Source organism: Notothenia rossii, assembly GCF_949606895.1.
Source record: "Notothenia rossii genome assembly, chromosome: 5".
NCBI classification, from domain to species: domain Eukaryota; kingdom Metazoa; phylum Chordata; class Actinopteri; order Perciformes; family Nototheniidae; genus Notothenia; species Notothenia rossii.
In genome coordinates, this window is record NC_136903.1 from 89,756,486 (window position 1) to 89,783,900 (window position 27,415).

The 27,415-nt window shown below is 38.8% G+C and overlaps 1 protein-coding gene across 2 annotated transcripts in view; it reads left to right on the top strand.

Annotated features, from left to right (window-relative positions):
- Positions 1 to 27,415, top strand: part of LOC307041529 (IQ motif and SEC7 domain-containing protein 2-like) — a 78,150-nt gene that overhangs the window by 32,390 nt on the left and 18,345 nt on the right. The window contains exon 2 of one of the 2 annotated variants that reach the window (XM_079684999.1): positions 22,856 to 23,378. The exons of the other annotated variant lie outside the window; for it this stretch is intronic. Coding sequence (XP_079541125.1) covers positions 22,856 to 22,907 — 52 coding nt within the window. The 3' untranslated portion in view covers positions 22,908 to 23,378. Of the gene's footprint in view, positions 1 to 22,855; positions 23,379 to 27,415 lie in introns of those variants that run through there. 2 annotated transcript variants of the gene reach the window in all.

Below are 27,415 nucleotides of genomic sequence, written 5' to 3' on the forward strand. Positions count from 1 at the left end.
GTTTGAATGTATGTTTGGTGGCGTGATCATTATTATTTAGAGTCATTGCGTGCCTATTGATTTGAACACGATCCGTGTATCCATCATTTCCTGGTCTTCTCTAAAGAAGAGGGACCAATGAAAACGTTGTCATGTTGCCGTTGTTCAGCATGGAAACATTCATTAGCTAACAATGACATTATTGTTCTATTAATATAAAGGGAGGTCAGGTACTCTTTAAAACAGCTGCTAGTTATGGGTACTTTTTACTGAAGCACATTTCAAAGCCTCTTTACTTTGACTTGAGTAAAGAAGTTTAGTCAGTACTTCTACTTTCACCAGAGTATTTTTAAACATGAGTATCTGTACTTCTACTTGAGTAAAGGAAGTGTGTACTTTTGTCAAGCAGCAGTCAGGAACTGGGGTCAGAGCTGCAGCGTTGCTCTGAATGACAGGAAGTGAGCGGAAATGGAGATAAGGTGACAGGAAGTGACCCCTTGGAAAATCCTGACTGAACTTTGACTTGTATCACCCCACATGAGGAGGAAGGGGAGAAGAGAGAGATGAAGGTCTCTGAATGACATTCTCCAAAAGGAATCTGAACACCATGCATTATTAAACCTCTGGTGTCTAATAACACTCTATATTTACTCTCTCAGTGCTTCGGGGATGCTGCAGAATACAATTTAGGGAAATATATAGTTTCATTGGAAATGTGTCTTTCACATTGACGCTTATTCATTTCTAGCCTTATAATTAGTAATGTCACATAAAAACGATTGGACGTTCCTTCAAATGTCTCTTTAACGAGCTCATCTAGAAACTATAACTTTGAAAATTAGATAACATTATATATACTTTATTGATACCAAAATATGTTTATTTACAGCAGCATGAAAACAAGGCATCGCACACAAATAAAAAATACAATTTAAATAAACTTGAACAGTAGATATACACATTACAACCATATAACTACGCTCAGCTTTAGAGATTAATGGATTACATGTAAACGGTATACAAAAAATGATAAATCTGTAGTCCCTTTTTTATTATATAAATGTAGTAGCAGGATTGCAATGTTACAATACATTTTAAAATAAAGATTATAAATAGACATACTGCATTTATTCTAGTTTTGGTTTTAATTTTGGCTACTTTCATTTTAAATATCTTTTTACTTTGATTTATTGACCAAAAATACTGAGTTTGTCAGAGGAACTGTCTTCCCTTACAGCTACATAAACAAAGATGTAATTAAATGGGTGTAAAATTGGTATAACCAGCATGATTACAACTAGGGCTGCACGATATTGAAAAAAACTGACAGTGCGATATTCTTTTCCCCCGCGATATATATTGCGTTACTATAGTTAACCGGATGAAGGATTTTAATCACGGACGTCTGGATCTTAACTGGTTGACTCATCATACCTTAAGTCATGATCTAACATGTCATGATAATGCAGGTTGCTTACCCTCAAATAAGGGGGTTCATCTGTGAATGAAGAAGAGTGGGGTCTAGAAGGGATCCAAGAGATGAAACGTATTACATTAAACTATAGGAAGCTTCATTATTACATTAGGGAATTAACATACGTGACCAAATAGGTAATTTAACTTTTTATTCCACAATTAAAACCTTTTTTGTGCAAATAGCAGCAAAGTAGTGGACATCTTTTAAACAACATTATTATTTTTGAACCTTTCTCATATGGTGTAACACCGGCAAAGGCATCTGGAATAGTTGTTTGCTGTGCATGCAGACTCAGAGCCTGCATGTCACTCCACTCAAGTGCCCCTGACATGAGAGCCGTGCACGTTTTCCTTTTGTAGCAAGCAGCAAAAATAATTGTAACATGACGTGTTTGAGTTAATTTATCTACTTAATATCGAACGCCCTAAAAAAAAAGAAAAAAAAAAAAGAAATCCCATGTCCCTGCGATTTGAATATCACGCATGCGCATATCGCGGTTATCGCCATGACACGGTATATCGTTCAGCCCTAATTACAACGTTACAATACATTTTAAATGCATTTGTATTGTTGGTGTTTAGACTACTGTCATGAAATGCAGGTTTTCTTATTTTTTAATTGCGGGAAACGCATTTTTCATGCAAAATATCTAGTTCTTGTTTGTTTTTTAAGTTAATATTGTTGTGTTTTCTTAGATAATACACTTAAGTCTTAATGTAATGTTCTCTTGTGTTTGTTTGCATTGCATCTTATATTGACGTCATGCAAAAATAACACAAAGCAATCAGGTAACATTTCTGTGATAGGTTAGGGATTTCATTTTTTCACCGGTCATTTTAACAGATTATTTTTAAAGTAACTCTGACTACACTATAATAGACTATAAAGTAACTTATAACATTATACAGTTTAAACAACAACGTGCAAACCTCTCTAACTCTTATTTAGGTTATCACGTTGCTGGAATCATATCCAGCACAGCAACACTCAGACTTTTAATAAACATTTGATTTGGAAATAGATGAAAGTTACGATAGATCCAGCACTGAATTAAGCTTGAAGGGGTGGAGACGCTTACAGTCCTTCTCTTGCATCATGTCCATAATTACTTCCTTCTGAACACAAATAAACAGGACACTGCTGATCACTTCTGTTTCATCCTCTGCTGTCAGATATCAAAGTTTCTCTGTTGTTATATTAGCTCCCAAATGGACCAAAGAAATACTCAAAGGCCTGGATCAGTGGAGCGCTGCTTCTGATTGGAAAAGGAAATGTGAGACCTCCATGCTGACTCTGACTGCCAACAACGTTTCACCAGGTTTTTAAGAACTACTCTGATGTTTGCCAAGTGCTCTGTTTGTAGAGAAGTGATTGACAATGGAAGTAATTAAGAATCGTTAACGCTACACGGGAAACACATGGTTGTTATTTGTGTTCCTACTTTGCTACTCCACTTTTTGATCTGCTTTTATGGGTTATTGTTAATAAGAAGTGTCACCTCCATCGTCTGAAGTAGATGTGAGTTAATGGTGGGATTTGAGGTCATTGCTCAGTATATAAAGTTGATGCTTCATCGTAGGTAGGAATGACGTCTCTGTACTGATCAAAGCCCTCCTGAACAGGTATTTGAAAACACACTAAGATCTTTATTTTTATTAAAAACCTGTCTTCCCAAAGAACATTGAAAATAAACTACATGAGTACTAAATAAGTACACATTATCCTACATGATTACGGCCAAAATGATATTTAAAGGGTAATATTACGCTAATTTTAGGTTCATATTAGTATTGTGTGTCTCTACTATGACTTTTAATGATTACTTTGATCAATATTGACATCACAATTATTCATCATTATTATATATTGAGGTCAGTGACAAAATGTTATTATTGCACTTACACATTTTAACACACATTTCTCTCAATAACTTCAAATGTCCACGTTGTGCTATAATCCTGTTAATGTACAAATATTGGCTGCACAACATTTGGAAAAACAGACTTTTTAAAAATTAATATTTGTAATGCAATATTTGTAAAGGTCCCCTATCATAATGTTTTCATCAATATATCATAGGTCTCAGATATGGGGGGTACCGTAGTTGCTGATTGGCTAATGGTTACTCAAGCAAAAAAATCGTTATGACATCATAAAGTGGCTAAAATCTGATCAGCTCATTTTCAGACAGGTTTTTATAGAAATGGATCAAAAAGAGAGAGAATCTTTGTTCCTGAAACTTTCAGAGTCTCTTTACACAGAGGGGACACATGTTGATGTAGAAGAGACATGAAGAAGAGGGGACACATGTTGATGTAGAAGAGACATGAAGAAGAGGGGACACATGTTGATGTAGAAGAGACATGAAGAAGAGGGGACACATGTTAATGTAGAAGAGACATGAAGAAGAGGGGACACATGTTGATGTAGAAGAGACATGAAGAAGAGGGGACACATGTTAATGTAGAAGAGACATGAAGAAGAGGGGACACATGTTGATGTAGAAGAGACATGAAGAAGAGGGGACACATGTTGATGTAGAAGAGACATGGAGAAGAGGGGACACATGTTGATGTAGAGGAGACATGAAGAAGAGGGGACACATGTTGATGTAGAAGAGACATGGAGAAGAGGGGACACATGTTGATGTAGAAGAGACATGAAGAAGAGGGGACACATGTTGATGTAGAAGAGACATGGAGAAGAGGGGACACATGTTGATGTAGGAGAGACATGAAGAAGAGGGGACACATGTTGATGTAGAAGAGACATAAAGAAGAGGGGACACATGTTGATGTAGAAAAGACATGAAGAAGAGGGGACACATGTTGATGTAGAAGAGACATGAAGAAGAGGGGACACATGTTGATGTAGAAGAGACATGAAGAAAAGGGGACACATGTTGATGTAGAAGAGACATGAAGAAGAGGGGACACATGTTGATGTAGAAGAGACATGAAGAAGAGGGGACACATGTTGATGTAGAAGAGACATGAAGAAGAGGGGACACATGTTGATGTAGAAGAGACATGAAGAAGAGGGGACACATGTTGATGTAGAAGAGATATGAAGAAGAGGGGACACATGTTGATGTAGAAGAGACATGAAGAAGAGGGGACACATGTTGATGTAGAAGAGACATGAAGAAGAGGGGACACATGTTGATGTAGAAGAGACATGAAGAAGTGGATTTTGCATAATAGGTGACTTTAAAAATAACAAAAAACAGCCCTATTCGACCCCAACTCGTAACGTGTGTCTGTTTAAAACATTGTTCCTTTAGCTCTTGTTGCTGCCGCTCCCAAAGGGGATGTTACCTCGTCAGTCAGAGGTTTCCTCTGTGGCTCCACAGTAGAGGATAAACATGTTGGAAGTCTTTTCCCCATTTGCCTTTCACTCCATCTGCCACTGCAGCTTAGGCTCCATCTGCACTGGCACGTCCTGGTTCTGCTGTAGAGTCCAACAGATGTCCGTCCAAATTTCACACGGAGGGAAAACAAAAGTAAGAATGCAGAGTTTCAGTCGGGCCCTCTCTCAGGGGGGGTGTCGTTTCTTTCTGCTAATTAGACTAATTAACAAACAATCTTTTGAAATGAAAATCCTCCGTATATTATTTTTTTCCACAACAGAACAGAAACGGAAAATATCTTTATTGTGATTATACTCGGGTGTTACCACATTGCGAAGGCTTTTCTTTATGCAGTTTAATAAGAAACAACTAAATAAAAGAAGTGATGAAAACAGAAATAACAACACACAGAATACAAATAAAAAGGAACTAGTTAAATACAAAATACAAATTTACAAAATACCAATATTTGCAGATTTCGTTTTTGCCATTCATATTCTTATTTTAAAATGTTTGTCTGTTTGCTCAGATCTTTCTTTGTTTACTTTTGACATACTGTGTTTCTATTGGCGTTCCAATACAGTATACGTAATAAGGGGCAGTTGACCAATCACAACAGAGCCGGCCAGCTAACCAATCAGAGCAGACTGGGCTCTGGTTTCAGACAGAGGGTGAAAAGAGGTGCTGCAGCACAGGCAGTATGAGAACAATAAAGAGCTTTTTGAACATTAAAGCATGGAGACATGTAGAGACACTACATACTGATATACACCTGAACATCAACTGGAGAGGACTCTTTAAAGTAGAGACACTACATACTGATATACACATGAACATCAGCAGGAGAGGACTCTTTAAAGTAGAGACACTACATACTGATATACACCTGAACATCAGCAGGAGAGGACTCTTTAAAGTGGAGACACTACATACTGATATACACCTGAACATCAGCATGAGAGGACTCTTTAAAGTAGAGACACTACATACTGATATACACCTGAACATCAGCAGGAGAGGACTCTTTAAAGTAGAGACACTACATACTGATATACACCTGAACATCAGCAGGAGAGGACTCTTTAAAGTAGAGACACTACATGGTGATATACACCTGAACATCAGCAGGAGAGGACTCTTTAAAGTAGAGACACTACATAGTGATATACACCTGAACAACAGCAGGAGAGGACTCTTTAAAGTAGAGACACTACATACTGATACACCTGAACATCAGCAGGAGAGGACTCTTTAAAGTAGAGACACTACATACTGATATACACCTGAACATCAGCAGAGAGGACTCTTTAAAGTAGAGACACTACATACTGATACACCTGAACATCAGCAGGAGAGGACTCTTTAAAGTAGAGACACTACATACTGATATACACCTGAACATCAGCAGGAGAGGACTCTTTAAAGTAGAGAAAAGGATTGAATTAAATATATTCTGTCGTGGATTTATTCAATCTTTCTACATGGCACAAGGGTATGTAATAAAGCGGCATTAGACAAATGTCTTGATGCACTCGTGGGTGTTTCAGTTAGTTAATGGAATATACCCAGATTTATGGTAATGATGTATTGACTGTACTCTCCGTTTCTGCTGCAAATAATGCTGATTACACAGAGATGATGAACTCTCACGTGATTTTAAGTGCTCTGCAGTGATTTCAGGGTCTCTTAGACTCCTGTATAGTGACACTGCATATCGCATGTGTATAAGTTTCCTCTCAGATGCATCGACTTTCTGATAAACATTTCTGTCGTGAATAAGTGAAAAGAAATGGAGGAGCAGAGGTGGGAAGTAGTGGAGTACAAATACTTTGTTACTGTACTTCAGTATAGGGCTGTGCGATTATGGCAAAAATCCTAATCACGATTATCTTGGTCAATAATTGATATCATGATTATTAAAAACAATTATCCATTTACTTTGAAAAGATCCATTTATTGAAAAAAAAAGGTTGAACAATATGTTTTTAACAGTTGATTACACTGAACTTTAAGTATAATACACATTTTTTTCAATTACATTTTTTTTTAAATGATACGATTAATTGCATAGCCCTACTTCAGTAAATGTTTCTGGTATCAGTACTTTACTCCACTACTTATTTTTCTGACGACTTTTTACTTCTTACACTTTGAACACAAATACCTGTACTTTCTACTTCTTACATGTTGAACTCAAATACCTGTACTTTCTACTTCTTACATGTTGAACACAAATACCTGTACTTTCTACTTCTTACATGTTGAACACAAATACCTGTACTTTCTACTTCTTACATGTTGAACACAAATACCTGTACTTTCTACTTCTTACATGTTGAACTCAAATACCTGTACTTTCTACTTCTCACATGTTGAACTCAAATACCTGTACTTTCTACTTCTTACATGTTGAACACAAATACCTGTACTTTCTACTTCTCACATGTTGAACACAAATACCTGTACTTTCTACTTCTTACATGTTGAACTCAAATACCTGTACTTTCTACTTCTTACATGTTGAACTCAAATACCTGTACTTTCTACTTCTCTCATTTTCCAAACAGGCTGGTTCCTTTAGTCTGAATGTGTGTTTGGTGGCGTGATCATTATTATTTAGAGTCATTGCGTGCCTATTGATTTGAACACGATCCGTGTATCCATCATTTCCTGGTCTTCTCCAATGAAAACACCGGCCTATTTTTTTTTACAAAGAGTCTAAAAATAGAGCCAGAAAAGAATAGATGTCTCGTGCTCATTCGTCCCTGTGAAGCTGCTGCCAGACTGACGTTGATATGTTTGATGCTGATGATAGATTGAGATCAGCCGTCCTCTTTTTATAATCCGTGTTCTTTAGCGTAGCAGCCATTAGCGGCGCACATCTCCTCTCCTTCATGTGGGGATGGACTCCCCGTGGTCCCAGATGTAATGAGGAGCTCTATCTGTTCAGTATTCTGCCACATATTACATGTTCTCCTCAGGGCTCGAAGGCTTTCTGTTCACACCTCAAATCACGGACACAGCAGGCTGTTGAAAATCTGCCACAGGCTTTTACTATACCACGGAAAATTCAAATGCTGGAGCCATGGATATACTGCTGTTAAGTGATTTACCACCTATTATTGGGCCCATAATATCATTTCAAAGCTGGTCCTTATATCATACTGAGGAGCCTACGTACGGTGTTAATGGAAATGTCACGAAATGCAATATTTCGGTACCAAATTCAGAAAGCATCGCAGTACTCGTTTTTTTTCCAAATTTAAGGTCACCTATCAAGCACAATCCACTTTGTCAGGAAAAGATATCCTCTCCCTCTTTGTCCTGATCCATCTTTATGAAAACCTGTCTGAAAATGAGCTGATCAACATCCGTTTTTAGTCTTCAAACACTCCCAGAGCCCATACCGTGTTCCTCTTTGTGTTTACTTCCTGTCTGTCTTGTTCAACAGGAAGTTGCGTGCTCTCCGTAAATATAAAAATGAATATTCACAAAGTACTCCACAGTGTTTTCTGATGGAGAAAACTAATGTTCGTTGTCCACAGCTGACGTTAAAGTGACTTCTTTCTACAGATTGATTGTACTGCACATAGTCCCTTGATTCTCCTTAGCAACAGTCTACTCTCCTTAGCAACGGTCAGTTGGCAAAAATTAACAGACATTTTGAATTTCAAAATTGACCATCAGAATTGAGTTTTCATTGTAGCTGTGTAATAAAGCTAGTTCAAGTATCTGTTAGCTATTGGCTTATATTATGGTGTGTTCAGTCAAACTTTTTTTGGGCGACACTCGATTATATAACATTTCCCAAATTTCCCAAATCTTATAATGATATCATGATGTGTAAAACTGTAATCTTGTTTGAAAAAGTCACAAACTTTAATGAACACACTTGAGCAGTATGAAGTATATATCTGTTGCTATCACTTTGTTGTTACTGAATCTGAATGAATAACGTTGCTGTATTATTCTTAAAGGTGGTAGATCGATCGTTAGTCTATTTTATAACAAGATAGTTTGTGACTGCATGCACTCCTCACCCATTTTTCCAAACCAAATGTCCAAATTATATTACATGTTTACTAGGCTGGAGGTTGTACATTTTTCCAATATCCTGACCAAGACTTTGAGCAGTTTGGTTTTAAAGTTCAGATAATAATCCGGTACAAATGAAACACCATCTGTGTAACTTGATTGTTATTTTAGCTGGAAATGGCTTTTCCTCACTAACTAAGTCACTGTCACACGCAGACACATTTTTATGATAACACGCCACAGACAGCTGTAGAGTATTTCAGTGTTTGGTTGAAGCCCCTTAAGAAAGAAAGAAAGAAAGAAAGGGAGTTATCCTGCAGCCGTGAGACTGAATAACTGATGACAGCTTCTGTTTTACCTCAATGAACTGCTGCTACGCTAGACTTCCCACAATGCAAAGCGTACATGATAAACCAATATCCCTCCAGTCCTCACACTGTAGGAAAAACACAGTTATTATCTAAGCATTATTGCGCTACATATATCGACACTTATATTGTAAAAGACAGCTTACTCCTAGTGTATATGTTAATAAGGCTTTTTCCAGATAGATTATTATCCATCCATCTTCTCCCGCTTATCCGTGGTCGGGTCGCGGAGGTAGCAGTTCCAGCAGAGAGCCCCAAACTTTATTTTCCCCACATCAACCAGCTCTGACTGGGGGATCCCAAGGCGATGCCAGGCCAGAGAAGAGATATAATCCCTCCACCTGGTCCTAGGTCTACCCCTTGGTCTCTTCCCAGCTGGACGTGCCTGGAACACCTCCCTAGGGAGGCGCCCAGGTGGCATCCTTACTAGGTGCCCGAACCACCTCAACTGGCTCCTTTCGACGCGAAGCAGGAGCGGTTCAACTCCGAGTCCCTCCCGGATGACCGAACTTGTCACCTTATCCCTAAGGGAGACACCAGCCACCCTGCAGAGAAAACCCATCTCGGCCGCTTGTACCCGCAATCTCGTTCTTTCGGTCATGACCCATCCTTCATGACCATAGCTTAGGATAGGAAGGAAAATGGCCCGGTAGACAGAGAGCTTTGCCTTCTGGCTTAGCTCTCTTTTCGTCACAACGGTGCGGTAAAGCGACTGCAGTACCGCTCCCGCTGCTCCGACCCATCTCACGCTCCATTGTTCCCTCACTCGAGAAAAAGACTCCGAGATACTTGAACTCCTTCACTTGGGGTAAGGACTCATTCCCTACTTGGAGTGGACAGTCCATCAGTATCCTGCTGAGAATAGATTGTTATACAGTATTTATGTTAAATGGCCTGCATTCATATAGCACTTTTCTGGCATTAGCAACCACTCAAAGCCCTTCACACCACAGGCTAGGATTTACACACACATTCACACTCTGAGGCTCCTTTGCACACTCACAGGGAGACATTTCGGTTTATATTTGATCATTAATGCTCTTAAATTCATGATACAAGGCTACGTTGTGTTGTATCTTGTTTACTGCTACTTATTATGGACTAGTCTGTTATTGTTAGGTACATATTCAAAGACACACATCACCGCAGGTGTGCATGCGTAGCAGAAACGCTCCCTCGGGAAGACGCCTCAACGTTTAATTGGATCTATTTGTCCAAGGTTTGAGATTCCTGCAAGCACTGCAAGACAGGAGAGGCGAATTGACAGTTTTTTGGAAAGCTTTCTGTTAACAGTTGCTCTGTTATTTATCGTGAGAAATAGCTGCACTCTATAGGGAATATAAACTCTCATTAGCATCCAGGGTTCATGTATCATGACTGAACAGATGAAACCAGTGTCTAATTGTTAGAAAAATGTCACTCATCCCTGGCTTGAGCTTCAACCTCAGGATCCATGTATCTGTGATCCTCTCCAGAATGGAAGTAGTCATCACATACAGAGCATCAACTAGTTCCTGAACAGTGTCCTTCACATGCTGATATCCAAGGGAGGGAGTTACTCAGTCACAAGTGGGGGTATACCGGTTCTTGTAGGTAATCATACATCCTGTCATGTACAGAATACTGTGTTTTGTCTGAAAATGTTTTTTTTCTTTCTGAGAATCTCAACATTCTGACTTTTTCTCAAAATCTAAAAAATTCTTTATTTTTCTCCAAATCTCCAAAATCTGTATTTAAAAAAAAAATTCTGACCTTTTCTAAAAATCTCAAAATTCTGACTTTTCCTCAAAATCTCAAAATCCTTACTTTTCCTGAATACTTACATTTTTTAATAATCTCTCGCCCCGGCTTGAGCTTGAATCTCAGGATCCATGTATCTGTGATCCTCTCCAGAATGGAAGTAGTCATCACATACAGAGCATCAACTAGTTCCTGAACAGTGTCCTTCACATGCTGATATCCAAGAGAGGGAGTCACACAGTCACAAGATGGAGGAATAGAAAGCAGTATTCAATGTTTACTTCAGATTAGCTCCACGTCAGAAATGATCATGCTTGTCATATGTCTCTCTCCATAGAGGCTGAATCATCATGTTAATCACATAGCTATCATATGCCTCAAACAGTCCTGATGCTCTTCTAGGTAATCACACATCCTGTCATGTTCTCAGCTACAGTTGATACCTTTGTTAGCATGTTACTCTCATGTTGGAAGAGGACATTCAGTATTTTCCCAACAGTAATCTAAAATGTAAATGCAGCGAGAAGGTGAAGGTAAAATAGGGAACAAACCATTTCCCCTTTGCGACGTTGACTTGTATTTAAATGCAGATTGGATTTCCTCTTTCAGCCGCTTGACACATTCTGAGGTCATATGCCAAGCGATCAATAGAAATCCAATATCTGAGATTAGATGAAGGCTGCTGTTTCCTGGTGTCTCCCTTTGTGGCAGCTGACGTTAAATCATGGAGGCTTTCATGGTGGGATCCATTGAATTTAACCACAGAATGGAATAATGCCTTTCTGCCAATATGAAGCCTATATCTGCTGATTTGTCTTGAAGCACTGGTGATTCAGCTCTATCTGAACACACACACACACACACACACACACACACACACACACACACACACACACACACATAAATGATGGGACTGAGAGAGCCAATCAGACGCTCCTCGAGTGTCTCTACTTCAGAATCAGACATCCTTTATTTGTCCTACGGCGGGGAAATGTACAGTGTTAAAGCACTCTGATGAAAAAGGAAAACTTAAATAAGAAAGTTTAAAGTTTTGCACGGCTTTGTTGAATTCTGACTAAGAAGTCTAGTACATTTAACCTCAGCTCTGGACAGTGTTTAAAGACTGGATCATGGATAAAACTAACTTTTTACAGAAAACACCTCGATCAGAGCTATATGCATATTTAATTTAGCTGACACTTTTATCCGAAGTGACTTACTGACACTTCTGTAGACTTGCTACCGGGGAGATTTGGGGTTTAATATCTTTGACATGTTTACTGAAGAGGCCTGGCATCGCAGCACTGATCATTTGATTGGTCGAAAAACCATGTATCCCCTGAGTCTCAGACACAATGTTGATATGAAATACCACTCAAGCACACATGAATAGAATGAAAGTCAAATAAGTACACGTCCAAGGTAAATGAAACACAAGTAGCAGCATTCAATGATCACAGAGGGACCTGTGGCTGTGAGGAGGACGTGAGTTTAATTTCAATCTAAATGTTGTGTATTGATCGCCGCATTCTGTGTTCTTGTGTATTTGACCTCAAGTTGCTTCTGATGGAAAACAGTGTGTGAACGTGTTGTATGAAGCCTTTACCTCTGAATGAATGGATGTGAATGGTGACTTGTATTATGTAAAAGCCGATGTAAGGGTCGTACATAAAGAACGGATATCGCTATATAAATTCAGTCCATGTACCGTCAAAGTTAGTGACACTATATTGTTTTAAAAAGTCTATATTGTCTTATTTCACACCAATGTTGCAGGCAGTGAATCTCTCAGTACCACAGAGCTTAGATAAAGTGCGACCTCACACACACACACACACACACACACACACACACACACACACACACACACACACACACACACACACACACACACACACACACACACACACACACACACACACACACACACACACACGCTGGCAGACAGCCATATTGCTGTTTGCTCGCAGGGGGAATGATAGTATCTTTCCAATAATACTGAGGGTTCATTTTCATTCCATCGTGCAGATCGTAACTTGAGGCCAATTCTGGATAATATTGGATAAGGATAAGAAGCGCTTTTTGGATATACAAAACAAAAAACTGATATATTTGTGTGGTTAAGGTCTTTTGTGCTCAAGATGGGTATTTTTGAATGTTGGACAGTGAAGGTTTCACATTCATGTTGGAGGTCTGTGATTATTTGTTTGTGCACTGTAGGTAAAATCACCATTTGTTATTATTTATGCCTGAAACTTTTGAAAATCAGAGCAGGTGTTTCTGTTAACTTAGACGCTCTGAAGTTCACATTTATAATATATGGCCTATGAAAAATAAATGTTATGTTTAATAACGGGTATATATGCATTTTCAAGACAAGAGCTAGATGAAAGCTCTCATGGTGCTTGAGAAGTTTTGCAATATTGAGGCATTTTATTTAAAAGCATCATACAGAGACTTTAAAATAGCAAGTAAAGTAAATTCCCTTTAGGGTATGAGCGTAGGGTTCTTATAGCACCGCTAAAACGTTATTCTCAGCTTGTTGAAGAGCTCCATCAAGAGCAATTAGCAGTTGTTTGTGAAGCGAGTGAGTCCTTGTCCTTGTTATGTGTCCTTATTAAAAGTTGAGAAGCGGTGACTTTGAACACTCCAGAAAAGCAATTCTACTTTAAAGAAAGCCAGGAACACGTTTTATTAGAGCTAGTTTATTTTTATAAATAAGATGAGATAAGAAGTACTTTATTAATCCCAATTTGGTGAATGTGTGCGTTGCAGCAGCTTAAAAAGACATTGTACGTTGGAGTAATTAAAAGAAATAAACAATCCAAAATGTAAAACATCTCAAATAGAAAAGTAGAACATGTTGAAATACACATTTACAGTAACAAAATAAAGCAGGATATTATATATACATTAAAGGTGGGGTATGTCATTTATTTCAGAAACACTTTTTGTTATATTCCATGGAATGCTCTTAACATCCCGATAGCAATGAATACATTAAATGCTTTGACAAAAAATCCATAACAAAATGTCATCGGTGGAAGCCGTGGCGCTGTAAAAAGCACGACCAATCATCTGAGCCGGCCCGGCTAAAATAACTGGATGGCCTACCTGCCTGTCAGCCTTCCATCTGTGCACAAACTTATCTCGTGCCCTCATTGGTCATGTGCGCATTCGTGTGTGTTGGAGGAGGGGCTCTGTGAGGAAGTGGCAAATTGTTTCCGGTTGTGTATTTTCAAATGCAGTCCAGCTGGTTTCTCCAAAATTAGAGAAATTAGTGTGTAAGAAATGTTTTTGTGTAAAAGGTCAAATAACATTGTAACCTACTGGCGACCTCTGTAGTCCAGAAACATATAAAAGACTACAAATCCCAGCCTCTTAAGAAACACAGTGGAAATCATTTATTTTGATTAAACACAAGTTGCATAACATCAAACCAGCATAACAAGTTAAAATGACCGGACTTCTTTCGGCAGACTGATATGACTTGATCAGAGCCTCCTCCTTAGCAACAGTGTGTTCTCCTTAGCGACGATCTGCTAGCGAAAGTTCACAGACCTCTGGAATGTTCAAATGGGCCAATCAGAGTCAAGTATTCAACGAAGCCATGTAGTTAGATAGATATATATTATGTAATAAAGGCATTCTATTGAACCTTTTATCATTTATGAGGTAAAAGCCCATTTTCTGCTAGATTTAATCTGGTTATCTTGTACTTGATGTTATTGCTGACAATGTTTATAACATGAAAAGTCCTGAACAGTGATAAATACGATTTTTACCATATTTCTTTCAATATGAATTTCTCTAGTTGGCTTTGTATTTATGTGAACAAGAAAGAATAAAGGATTCTAAAGGTGGTCTAAAGTTAATAGAAATTCGGCTTGTTAATAGTGTCGTCGTCCTTCTCTATTGCTACCATCATAATTGTGCTTATGTCATGTTTGGATGTGATGTATTGCACTGAATGTTAAAAGGTTAATATCAGTATAACAGTATATTAATATTGATGCAGGAGCTAGGACAAAAATACAAATTTGCACCAAGTTGAAGCTTCTTCTTCCATCGAAAAGTGACTCACACAATAGAAATCAAACAGCAATGAAACATGACACCTTAACCCCAAAAAAAAAAAAAAAAGATAGGGATTGCAATTTGAATGGGATTTGTGAACTGTTTTTTGTATTATTATTTTAAGTGTCAAGGCATGAAGGTGCATTGTGAGATGATTACATTTGGTTTCTTGAGGTCATGTAATGAAACCCACTTATTGTCAGGCTCATATCATTTAATTGGTTTGGCCGAAGCCCCCCTGCTGGTTTATTACAACGTTTCTGGCCCACATTATTATCCAGGATTCCTGCCATTCGTTTTGCATCTACTGGGAAATCTCTGCCTGCTTGGCCTTAAATCAAGTCAAGGCAACACTGTATTTTAAAAGAGTGTTCATCAATTCTGTTTTATTGTAACCTGAAATCCACAGAGAATAGATGGCGAAGACATGGCGTTTGTTTCCAGATGGGAGGTTAGTGCTCGAACAAGTGCGACGCATAATTCCCTGCAGCCCCATTCTTCTGTGATTATTAAAACTTTACACTTGATTGAAAAACTCTGGGGGTCTAGAAAATGTTAATTATACTAATCCTTGCTGTGATTGCACTGACAGCTGCTGGAGCTCGGTTGATTGTCAGGGAGGAACATTTTCTATAAAATACTGGCGCTGCAGCCTCTCTACGAGCAGACATTTCATTCCTCATTACGGTTTTTTTGTTTGGTTCATTAGGACCAGATGTATTGATTTGTGTTGAAGTAGAGAGCTGAAATGACTTAGACCAAGACCCTAGCTATATTACTATCATTGAGGGAGAATGTCTTTTAGTTTCCACTTTAAAGTTTCAGCTTGGGCCCTCCAAGGTGAAGAAGTTACAGCATGCCATCATTTGATTAATTAAGAAACCCCCCAGGTTAGTCATACGTCAAATAAATAATTAATTGTACATTATCTACGCGATTTTCCATGTACATAGTTTAGTGACTTGCTTTCATTTGGCAATATGTTCTTATTTCTATCAATCATACTGTATGCTGGACTGTTGGAACAGCCCAGGACTTAAGATGTAAGCCAATAAAACCATTGAAACATGAACATACCGACTGGTTACAGGCCATACATCTACTAATACTCCAGATATGTGTTGACCCTTTCTGTTTTTTTATGGTAATCTCTGGTTTTAAGGAGCAAAAAAAGACACTGTCTGCCCTTTAAGTAACTTCATTCGGTTCATTACTGATTCAATTCAATTTTACAGGTGACTAAAAACAGATTACATTTTTAAAGTAACCCTCCCAACCCTAGCTGTACACATGTCTTGTTGCATAGTATACATCAGCGTTGGGGGGTAGACACTGTAAGAATCACTAACATGTATTCATTCATGCAGGATGGTTTACTATGCTGGCTGAAGAGTGTTGATTCCCAGTGGTTTCATAACATTCATAACCAACCAACAAATATCACTTACTGGGTCAGAGTCCCTGTCCGTCCCTGCTGGTATCGTTATTCTGTGGCGGTTCGGCTTACATTCAATTCAAAACACTAATACTCCATATATGTGTTGACCCTTTCCCTTTATGTGTGGTAAACTCTGGTTTTAAGGGGCAGGCTGGCCAAAGGAAATATAATAATAATAATAATAATAATACACTTTATTTGTATAGCACCTGTGCTTTACAGAAAACACAACAACAATATTAAAATGATATTACAATGAATACAGAACAAGATAAAACATCTACAGTGATAATATGTTAAAATAAAACAATTTAAAAAATGAAAGAATAAAAAAAAAAGAAAGAAGCAAAACAGAAACAATACAGTAAAAACATTGACACTTCAATCAGGAGAGACGGTTCTGATGTAAGAATACATATTTATTGCCAGGAATACACAAATGAATGTAATGGAGTTTTGGCGATTAGACCCCGTTGTGCAGGAGTATCATTCGGGAGGGGAGAACCGATCCGATGAAACCCCCCGGGGTCTAGACCCTGGTGGTGGTGAATGGATAGTTGGGTTCGGTCTGAAGGGGAGGGGCTTAGCTTGACCCTGGTGGTGGTGAATGGATAGTTGGGTTCGGTCTGAAGGGGAGGGGCTTAGCTTGACCCTGGTGATGGTGAATGGATAGTTGGGTTCGGTCTGAAGGGGAGGGGCTTAGCTTGACCCTGGTGATGGTGAATGGATAGTTGGGGTCGGTCTGAAGGGGAGGGGCTTAGCTTGACCCTGTAGGTGGTGAATGGATGGTTGGGTTTGGTCTGAAGGGGAGGGGCTTAGCTTGACCCTGGTGGTGGTGGTGAATGGATAGTTGGGGTCGGTCTGAAGGGGAGGGGCTTAGCTTGACCCTGGATTCAGAGGGACAGGAGGTGCAAAGGGGTGGAGGAGGGTTGCGTAGAGTCACCTGAAATGACAGCTGTCAGAGGGGAGAGCAGATTTAAAAGGTTTAGCGGAGCGCTATGATAGGCTTGTGAGAATAGAGCAAAGTGATTGGTTAAACTGGGAGGTGACGCCCTCGATCACTTATTGAGAGGAGAGAGAGTAGTAACATGGAAATAGTAAATGAATGAGTAAAGAAGGTCTTCCTGGTTGAACTTGCGCTGAGCTTCATTTATGAGAATTGAAAGTTGACCCAAATTAAAAGCCATATTAAAAAGATAGCCACTGTATTGAAACACAAAAAAAGACATTTTCATATTAAAAAAAATATGGTTTTCACTTCCTTTGGTTCATTACTGATTCAATTAAATTGTACAGGTAACTAGTAATTGTAACAGACTGCTGGTATTATTATTCTGTGCAGTACATTACATTCCAAACACCTAGACTCAGTTGACATCTGATTTATTGGCTGCTCACATAAACTCAGTGTGTTAATACACCGTATCAAACACCTCTTCAACATTGTTTAATTTGCTCCCATTAAAAGCATCTGCTCCGACAACATGGCTTGATCCTCGTTTTCCTGTCAATTAGTCACATCCTACGCCTTCACGCCTTTTACAGCGGACTTTTTTCATGCTCTGCTTCAACAAAAAGGGTCAAGAGGAGGAGGATATGCAGGAATGTAGCTGTCGATGACGCAGTGTTGATTTCTGCTCAAAATAAGTAGGAGGGGACGTATCTCTGGGATAATTCTCTCTGAGGGCCTCAACCTTTGCATGTTCGGTTCACTCAAATAACCAAGTCTAATCAAAGTCAAAGTCAACTTTATTGTCAAGACAGAGAGATCGAAATACCGTTTCCCACAATCCCGAGGTATAAAATAACACATTAAAATTAGGGCCGGGACTTTAACGCGTTAATTAAGATTAATTAATTACACAAAAATTAACGCGTTAAAAAAATTAAGGCATTTTAATCGCGCTTATTTTTGCACCGCGGAACGTTTCTCACTGGATGAGTTTCAGGGGTACCGATTATACTGGAGCACCAACTAACGTTCATGACTTCAAACAACAACAAACCACAGTGAACAATAGTCAAACATGAACGAAGAAGCTGATGAGACCGCTTTGGTTGGCCCCGTGGATGGGACATTTTGTTTTAAAAAACGGACGGATGGAAGCATCGATAAGAGCACGGTTGTTTGCAAATTATGCAAAAAGGAATTCGCATATCACCGCAGCACATCAAGCCTCAAGTATCACCTCAATGAAAAACATATAGCAGCTAGCGTGGACGTTAGCCCGACTCGGAGTACAAGGACCCACACCCAATTCGCGTTGATCAAACAGTGGCCTATGCAACAGAGAGATTTTATTTTTCATCAGGATATTGGAAGAATAGGAGGGATTGAGGTCAATCACTGGCACTTTTTTATTTTATTTTAAATGGTACACTTTATGTTGAACTATTTATTATGTTGTTGTTGCAACTGGCACTTTATGTTGAACTGTTTATTGTTTTGGCCAAGGTTATTGAGTGGACTGAAATGTATTAGATTTTTTAAATCAACTGTTGGTAAATCAACAAAGTCTGTTATGGCCTCTGAAGCAACAGAGAGATGTTTTCTAATAGTCAAGTATTGTGTTTTACTTAAAAAACAAAGTGTTATAGTTTACAGAAGGTCTACCTACCTATAGGCTACCTGAATCTCTGAAATGTACTATATTCCTAAATATGCTATTGCTACACTTTATGGCAAAAATTGCACTTTTCTGTAGGTCTTGGTTAAGGACCACCTTGAAAAAAATAAACAATGTTTTGTTGCTTAAGCTTATGTATTCAGTCATTATTCAATGGTATACTAAAATCCATGTGAAAAAAATTGCTTCTCACTGTTCTCAGGTCAAATATTTATATGTGATTACAAATGCGATTAATTTCGGTTAATTAATTACAAAGCCTCTAATTAATTTGATTAATTTTTTTAATCGAGTCCCGGCCCTATTTAAAATACAAAAACACGCAATAATTACAAAACAACACAAAATAACCGTTTATTTTAAAAGTACAGGACATATATAAAAAAGATGATGTACATACTGCATATGAGAGTCCAAAATATTTTCCATAGCAGCGTAAAAGTGACTGGTGCTGGAATTGTTTGTATCAAATCATATCAAACTTTATTTGTATAGCCCAATATCACAAAACACATTTGTCTCAGTAGGCTTTACAGATGAAAAACCAACAGCAACATTGTATCTGATGGAGTTACAGCAAAATGAGTAAACCAAATAAAATAAGATCCAAAAAACTACATAAAACATTCAAATGAATTAACATACAAATTGAAATAAATACCATGAAATGCCAGCTCTAACTGAAGGCTTTGTGAAAAATGTAGGGTCTTGAACGCACTCTTAAAGTTTTGGACCCTCTCTGATTAAAACAGGAAGCTGGTTCCAGAGAAAAGGAGCTTGGTACTGAACAATAGGTTCTCAGTGGTTTTCATGATATCAGGTTTTATTGGGCCAGGTTTTGGGATATCTGTCTTGGTATCTAGAAACATGTCTAAGTTATCTAGGTTAGGGTTATAATAAATAATAATAATACACTTTATTTATATAGCACCTTTCATGCTTGACGCATCCCAAGTGCTTTACAGAGTATGACAAAACATCCCAATAACATATGAGGAACATAATTAAAATATGTAAAAACAATTATGCAATGACATGGAGTTGTCAAAACCCCAAACCTTCCTATGGTCAACCACACTGCCTTCTATAACAGTGCATAATAATCGTGATGATGATATATGGGACAAAGGTTCACATTATGGCGCATTATGACAAAACTCTTCACTTCGATATATATTTATAAAAAAGGCAAGCATTAGTTATGGTTTAACTTATCCTAAACTTCCAGTGCAATTTTCAAAGCTTCACATATTTTATATTGACTATTCTATTGGCTATTGGCATATTATACCATTACAAATATCAGTTTGTTTATTGCATTCATTTGAAAAATATTACTGTTAAGACTGGGGCACACACACAAATCATAGGACCCAAATGCACGACTCCAGACGAAAGATGATTACAAAATAAAAGGATTTACTTGTGGTGATAAGCAAGGTAATACAAACTCTCAAAAGACTTCACAAAAAACGAACTGAGATTCACTGCAGCTCAGAAAACAACTGGCTGACAAGCAACACGAGGGTCGGAACGATCTGGCACTTGGCACAGAGAAAACACAGAATAAACACACACAAGTACTCAAACAATAAGGGCGGGGCAGGTAATCAGGTTAGTTAACACACTAACAGGGTAGGAGTCGAACTACCTGAAATGAGAGAAGAGATTAACAAAGTAAAACAGGAAATGACACACAACAAAAAAGGGTTAGCAGACGCGGACTTGACGATATTAACTAAACAGAGAAATAATACTAACAAATCTGACGAGACACAACAATTACATTTTGACAGAATAGTAACTGTTGAGTTTTCTACAATCACCTCCCCGTGAAAAAGCTTCTATTTCTGATCATAGAAATATGTTTGGTAGAGAAAGTAGCACCGTAAAACAAACAGCAATGTCTTTTGAATATTTAAAGTAACAGGAAGGGGTTTGAAATAGTGTTTTTTTCAACATTTAATCACCAGAAATGGAAGGGCTCAAACTCCATTATATTAGGATGAAGGAAAACAGACAACCGTAACGGCCCGTCCACACAGCGGCGATGGAAGCTTCTTCCAACGCTTCTTTGAATGGGGTGACGTCACTTTTCGTCGAACTGCGTTGTGCAGAGCGGAGCTTTCCTGGCGTTTCAGGCTGCAAAAGTTGAGCAATGTTCAACTTTTGAAGCTTCTGAAGCTTTCGGTGGAAGCGTCAGCCAATCAAATCATATGCCAGTACAAACTCTCGCCAATCAAACTGCTGCTTGTGTGTCAGGGGCGGGAAATTCATTTGATTGGTTGTTGGACGAGCTTCAGACACGCCCGCCGGCAAGCTTTTTCCAAAGCCACTGTGTGGACGGGTCGTAACCCTAGTCAAAGTCAAAGTGAACTTTATTGTCAGTCTTTCAGTTTGTGTGTACAGACAGAGAGATCGAAGTAACGTTTCCCACAATCCAGAATACAAGAATACAAATATACGTAAACACATGTATAAACCTAGCTCCTCCAGTCAACAGGTCGATGTAGTTTTGGGCAAGAAGCTTAACTCCAAGTTGTTCTCGTTGACCACAGATGTGTGAATGTGAGTTCCCTTGAGCTAATGGCACCATGTACAGTATTGCCTCTGTTTGAATGTGTGCTGACATACAGTATATTTGTAAAGCACTTTCTTGACTCGTAAAGACATGAGAATTGCTATAGTCTATTTAGCATTCAAGGACAGAAATTGAAATATCTGTATTACTGGAGAGAAACATGTGAGTCTGCAGTTGTGTTACTGCATCTCTCTAGAGAAGACAGCTTTCACTAGTACAGTAAGTTAGGAACACATTCCCCCAAACACACATCTTAGTGTTTCTGGATGTGCTATCATTACCCAGCTCTGGTGTCTCTGGCACTTTGTTTCTAATGTCGCCTGATTTAACTGGAGCCAAATTCAGAGGAAAGCTCAGTTATCTTTTATCTTGCAGTGAGATCTTTCTCTGGGTTTTATCTGGTGCTCGATCTTAATCTCAGAACCGTGCATCTCGTCTTTGTCATTTACTTTAGAGGGGAAGAAGCTCCAGTCTCCTGAAACTGAATTAATGTTGTATTGTTCACAATGCCTGTTTAATGTTCAACGTATATGTTCAACGGCAGACTGTCTACTATCATTGGTGTCCACTTTAATTGTCTTCTACATGATGGTATCTTTGTGTTTTTATCAAATTCTGTTGCTTTGACCTCTTAGAATATTTAACAAATTGTACGGTGTCCTTGGGTGTCATGAAAGGCGTCTTAAATCAAATGTATTATTATTATTATTATTATTATTATTATTATTATTATTATTACTGTATGAACTAATCCCAATTTATTGCCATTTGCATACATAAAAGAAAAGCATAAAGGATTTTATAAAGGTTAAAAAAGGGATAAGCTTCAGTGTGTTCTGCAGAAGTCCTCAGGTATGGAATGAGATACAACCATAAATATGTCCTTATCTGTGTCTGTTTTTAAAAAGTGCACAAAGCAAGACTTGTTTGGCAAAAACTCTGAAGGGAAAACAGGGATTTTAGACTTTACGGATCATTTATGGCGCATTTCCACTGCAGGGCCTCGCACGGCTTAGTACGGTATGGCTAGGCCTCGTTAGGCCTTGGTAGGCCAGGCTCACTTTATGCAGCGTTTCCATTACAGTTTAGGAACTGGGGTAGTAACTATAGATGCTTAAATATAATTCAATGTGCATATTTACACTTTCAGTCTAAAAACATTAAATGTTCTTCTTTTTCTGCAGGTCACCCTTGAAAAAGAGATCTTTTGATCTCAAGGGGCTTTCACCTGGTTAAATAAAGGCTACAAACAAATAATGTACAAAACTGCCTACATGTTGTGTATTTCTGACTGTGTGTTCATAAAGGGTTATAGTAACCAAAGGAAGCAAGTCAAATAGCCATGAATATTTCTAAATAGTAGTGGTTGCAGTCTTTCAGGGAAAGAGGTGTGTTTATGAATGTTCACAGTTGTTTTAATGTTTATCCGTGCTAGGTATGTTTTGGCCCGTAATGTTTCCTTTGAATAAATAAACGTTCTCAAATTCCAGAAATATTCAAAATAAATAATGAACATACTTTGTGTTAAGTGTCTAGCTTCGTACAGCTTATCGGAGTGTCCCATTTCACGTCTCTCATGTCTCTTATGATCGTATTCCTCAAACATTTAAATTAATAAAGATAATAATTAGTCTCCATTCCTTCTCATTCTGCTGATAGGACTGAACACTTAAACTCTGAGCTCCCCAGAAGCAGACTTGTTATTTACGATCATTGATTCTCTTTTTGACAAAGGACAGATTCATCTTTTTGTTGGTCTCACACTGACAGCCTATGATTTCCTTTGGGCGTGTCATCTCGTTTCAATTTGCTTACCTTGGTCCTTCTAAAGAACCCATTTCCTCACCGTGCTTCTCTTCGTGTGTCACCTGAAACGGTAGTGACAAAGTATCAGAAGTTCAGAAGTGTCTCGTTATAGATCCGCTCGGTACAGCCAGGGTACCATTTTATCATTACTAACGGATTAGATATGCCTTGGTAGCTTTGTCTGGAAAAATACAGCACGGATGAAGTGTTACCTCCGCCACCGTCACCTTTATGGAGTTGAATTCGATACGGCTGATAGAACACTCTCATGGTTTGGTATTTAACACCAGGAGCCAAAAAAGCTGACAGGAGGAAAGACAAGAGCACCATTAGCCTGATGTGGCGGGTTATAAAAGACCTGGGAATAATGAAGGAGTCTGTCAAAGGCCATTAAGGCTGGATGGTTATTCAATTTAGCCGGCGTTGGACCAGTGGAGAGTTCCTTTTCGTTTTCCCCGAGTGAGTTTGACAGACAGTTTGCCCTCAGTGCATCCTGCCCTTTCAAGTGGAGAATGTTCCACCTCTGTTTTCCCAGTGAATTGAAAGGGATCTGTCCAGTTATGTGACCACTGGGCTCTGACATGACATTCTTCACAATCCTCCTCGACTCACAGTCACTCTGGCACCTGAAAGAAACAGGTCACTTTTGATTCGAGGTGGTATTACTCATTTCATTAGAATAATTACTGACCCTGACCCCAAAAAAACAGAGGTAATAATTTCGAATAAGGCATTGGACAACCCCTTTTATTAAAAATAATGCTGTCAAAATTATCGCGTTAACGGCGGTAATAAATTTTTTGAATTAATTGCGTTAAAATATTTAACGCATTTAACGTATGTGCAGAATGGCCCGCCCCACACATCCCACCAGTGGCAGCGCCAGGGTATGGCTGGGGTTGGCTACAGCCATACCAAGAAATGGCTGTTAAAGTAAGCAAAATAAAGTCTGCCAACTCGCGCCTAGTAAATTGCACAGACAGCAATTAGTAAGATTGATTTCAGTAGCCACTTGTCTGGAAATACCGAAGAGCATAAACGGTTTTGAAAACTTTTGTCACGTAGTGATCGTCTTCTCAATAGAACATCTTTGATAATGTCTTCTGGCCAATCAGAATCAAGATAACGGCGTGGTGTTGTTGCAGGAAGTCCCGATGGAGAATACTTCAGCTGTAGTACAGGGGTGCACATAACTGGTACGCAGGTTATGTGCGTAATCTGAAATGCGTACCGTCACTTGTGTCACAAAGCGCATTTGCGTACCGACGTACTTGTGAAGCTTTTCCAGAAGGTGGCTAGATCACCGGACGACAGAGTCGGTCTCCGTGTGCACAGACAGGGCTGCTGTTAACGTCGGTCTGTACAACGGAGTGCCAAAATTACGCCAACCGGCTGCGGAGGGAGACTCCCCCCCTTCACTGGAGAACTGCACTAAAACAGCTGATCACAAAATTCACACTCTGTGGTCACGAAGTACTCCACTAGCCCCCCCCCCCCCCCCCCCCCCCGTCGACTTTCCTGAAGTACCCCCCTGTTGATAGAAATCCACACGTAATGAATTAAGACCCCACGATTTGATGATTGATAGGTGTGTGGGCTGTCTTTCATTTTGATACACAGAACAATGTTATAATAAACATACTGTATGTTAAATGGATATATCCGCCTTCTTTCATTTATCTTTCCATTCCCATAACAATATATGTATAGAAATGGCATATTTTGGACATAGTTCGAATGGTGATTAATCATGATTAATTAATTTTTAAGCTGTGATTAATCTGATTAAAAATATTAATCGTTTGACAGCCCTAATTAAAAAACGTATCTTCTCAGATAGATAAGGATAAGCGGAGAATATGGAACTGATGGTTAAAATAGCTCTTAAAAACTACGTTACAATTATTAACAATCCATAACCTAATCTGAATATGAAAATACAAAAGTAATGTAACCATATTACTTTCTTTTACTTTGGGCTAACCTCAATATAAATCTGTATGAGATGTTTTTATTTGAGCCCCGAGCCTGTTTTTCAGGTTTCAGGCTCGGAAAGGACATGCTCAGAACAAATGACGATATCTTCACTTCTAAAAGGGGCACATTAATAATCTTTTGTATCAAAGCAAGAATACACCTGTGAGTTGGCTGTAGAAGGGTCAGAATACAATATAGATGTTTCTGTGTCAGAGTAAATTCAGATGGAACATAGTAAAAAAAATGTAATCGAGTGTATTAAGACAACAGAACGATGTGACCTCAGAAAGGAAGAAACCAAGATATTTAGGATCAGAAATGATTTTATCTATATGTAACCGCAGCCGCGCACACGGCCTAAAGTTTAGCTGTTCCACTGATTGAGGTTGCCCTCTAACTCAACTTGATCAAACAGAAAAAACTCCACAGATTCAATTTAAAGAAACGCGATACAGTTGGCAGTCAACAAAAAGGCTTAAGACAAGGATTTTCAAGATTGTCCGCCACTGCTGCTTTGTTTGACTGTTCCGTTTCCCTCATTTTGGTTTGTTATAGTGGTTCGTTTTGATGCTTTTGTTTACATTGTTGGTTAAAGTTTGTAAATGTGTCTATTGATAATAAATGTCATACTCTTGGGAGAAAATCCTTGTCTTAAGCCTTTTTGTTGACTCCCAACTGTATCGCGTTTCTTTAAATTGAATCTGTGGAGTTTTTGCTGTTTGATCAAGTTGAGTCAGAGGGCAGAACAAGCACTATATGCTCTTTTTAGGTTTTCCTAACATAAAAACCCTGCTAGTTATCCCCAATGTATAGAAATGTTACGGTAATCTGAGTACTGCTTACCTTTACTTGGATCCTGATTGCATAGCTCCTGATTAAGAGTGTATAGGAAGGACTGGAGGAACTTCTGTGTTGAATTTTCTATGTTCTTCCTCGGATGGTCAGCTTCTCATCCCCGGCGGATTTAACTGTCCTGCACCTGCTGGTCCGGAAAAGCAAAGAAGGCATTTCCACCGTTTAATTGGCAGCTTAGCTTTGCACTGCACTGCCTTCACTTATGTATGAGACGGTTATTCAGCCAGATGTAAATGTTCTGCTGTCGACGCAGTTTCACGTCTCATTTTGACTTGCTCCATTTTGTTAGTGGACTTAAAATGTTCAGGTTGCAAAACAGATGCTAACCTTTTTGTCAGTGTGTTTAGTTCTCTACCTCTCCTGATGGATGTCTTTGTTATTTATAGATGTGAAAGTGAAAGAAAGCCGCTCAGATTGTGATACTCAACACGTTTAAAATCAGGTGATGGTGTTGGTTGTATAATGTCGTAAGAAGGGTCCTTGGAGCCAGGAAAGAACGCTTAGGGTTGAAACGAGAAGGTGTGTGTGTGTGTGTGTGTGTGTGTGTGTGTGTGTGTGTGTGTGTGTGTGTGTGTGTGTGTGTGTGTGTGTGTGTGTGTGTGTGTGTGTGTGTGTGTGTGTGTGTGTGTGTGTGTGTGTGTGTGTGTGTGTGTGTGTGTGTGTGTGTGTGTGTGTGTGTGTCCACTTCTCCATGTCTCTTCTACATCAGCATGTGTCCCCTCTTCTCCATGTCTCTTCTACATCAACATGTGTCCCCTCTTCTCCATGTCTCTTCTACATCAACATGTGTCCCCTCTTCTTCATGTCTCTTCTACATCAACATGTGTCCCCTCTTCTTCATGTCTCTTCTACATCAATATGTGTCCCCTCTTCTCCATGTCTCTTCTACATCAACATGTGTCCCCTCTTCTTCATGTCTCTTCTACATCAACATGTGTCCCCTCTTCTTCATGTCTCTTCTACATCAATATGTGTCCCCTCTTCTTCATGTCTCTTCTACATCAATATGTGTCCCCTCTTCTCCATGTCTCTTCTACATCAACATGTGTCCCCTCTTCTTCATGTCTCTTCTACATCAACATGTGTCCCCTCTTCTTCATGTCTCT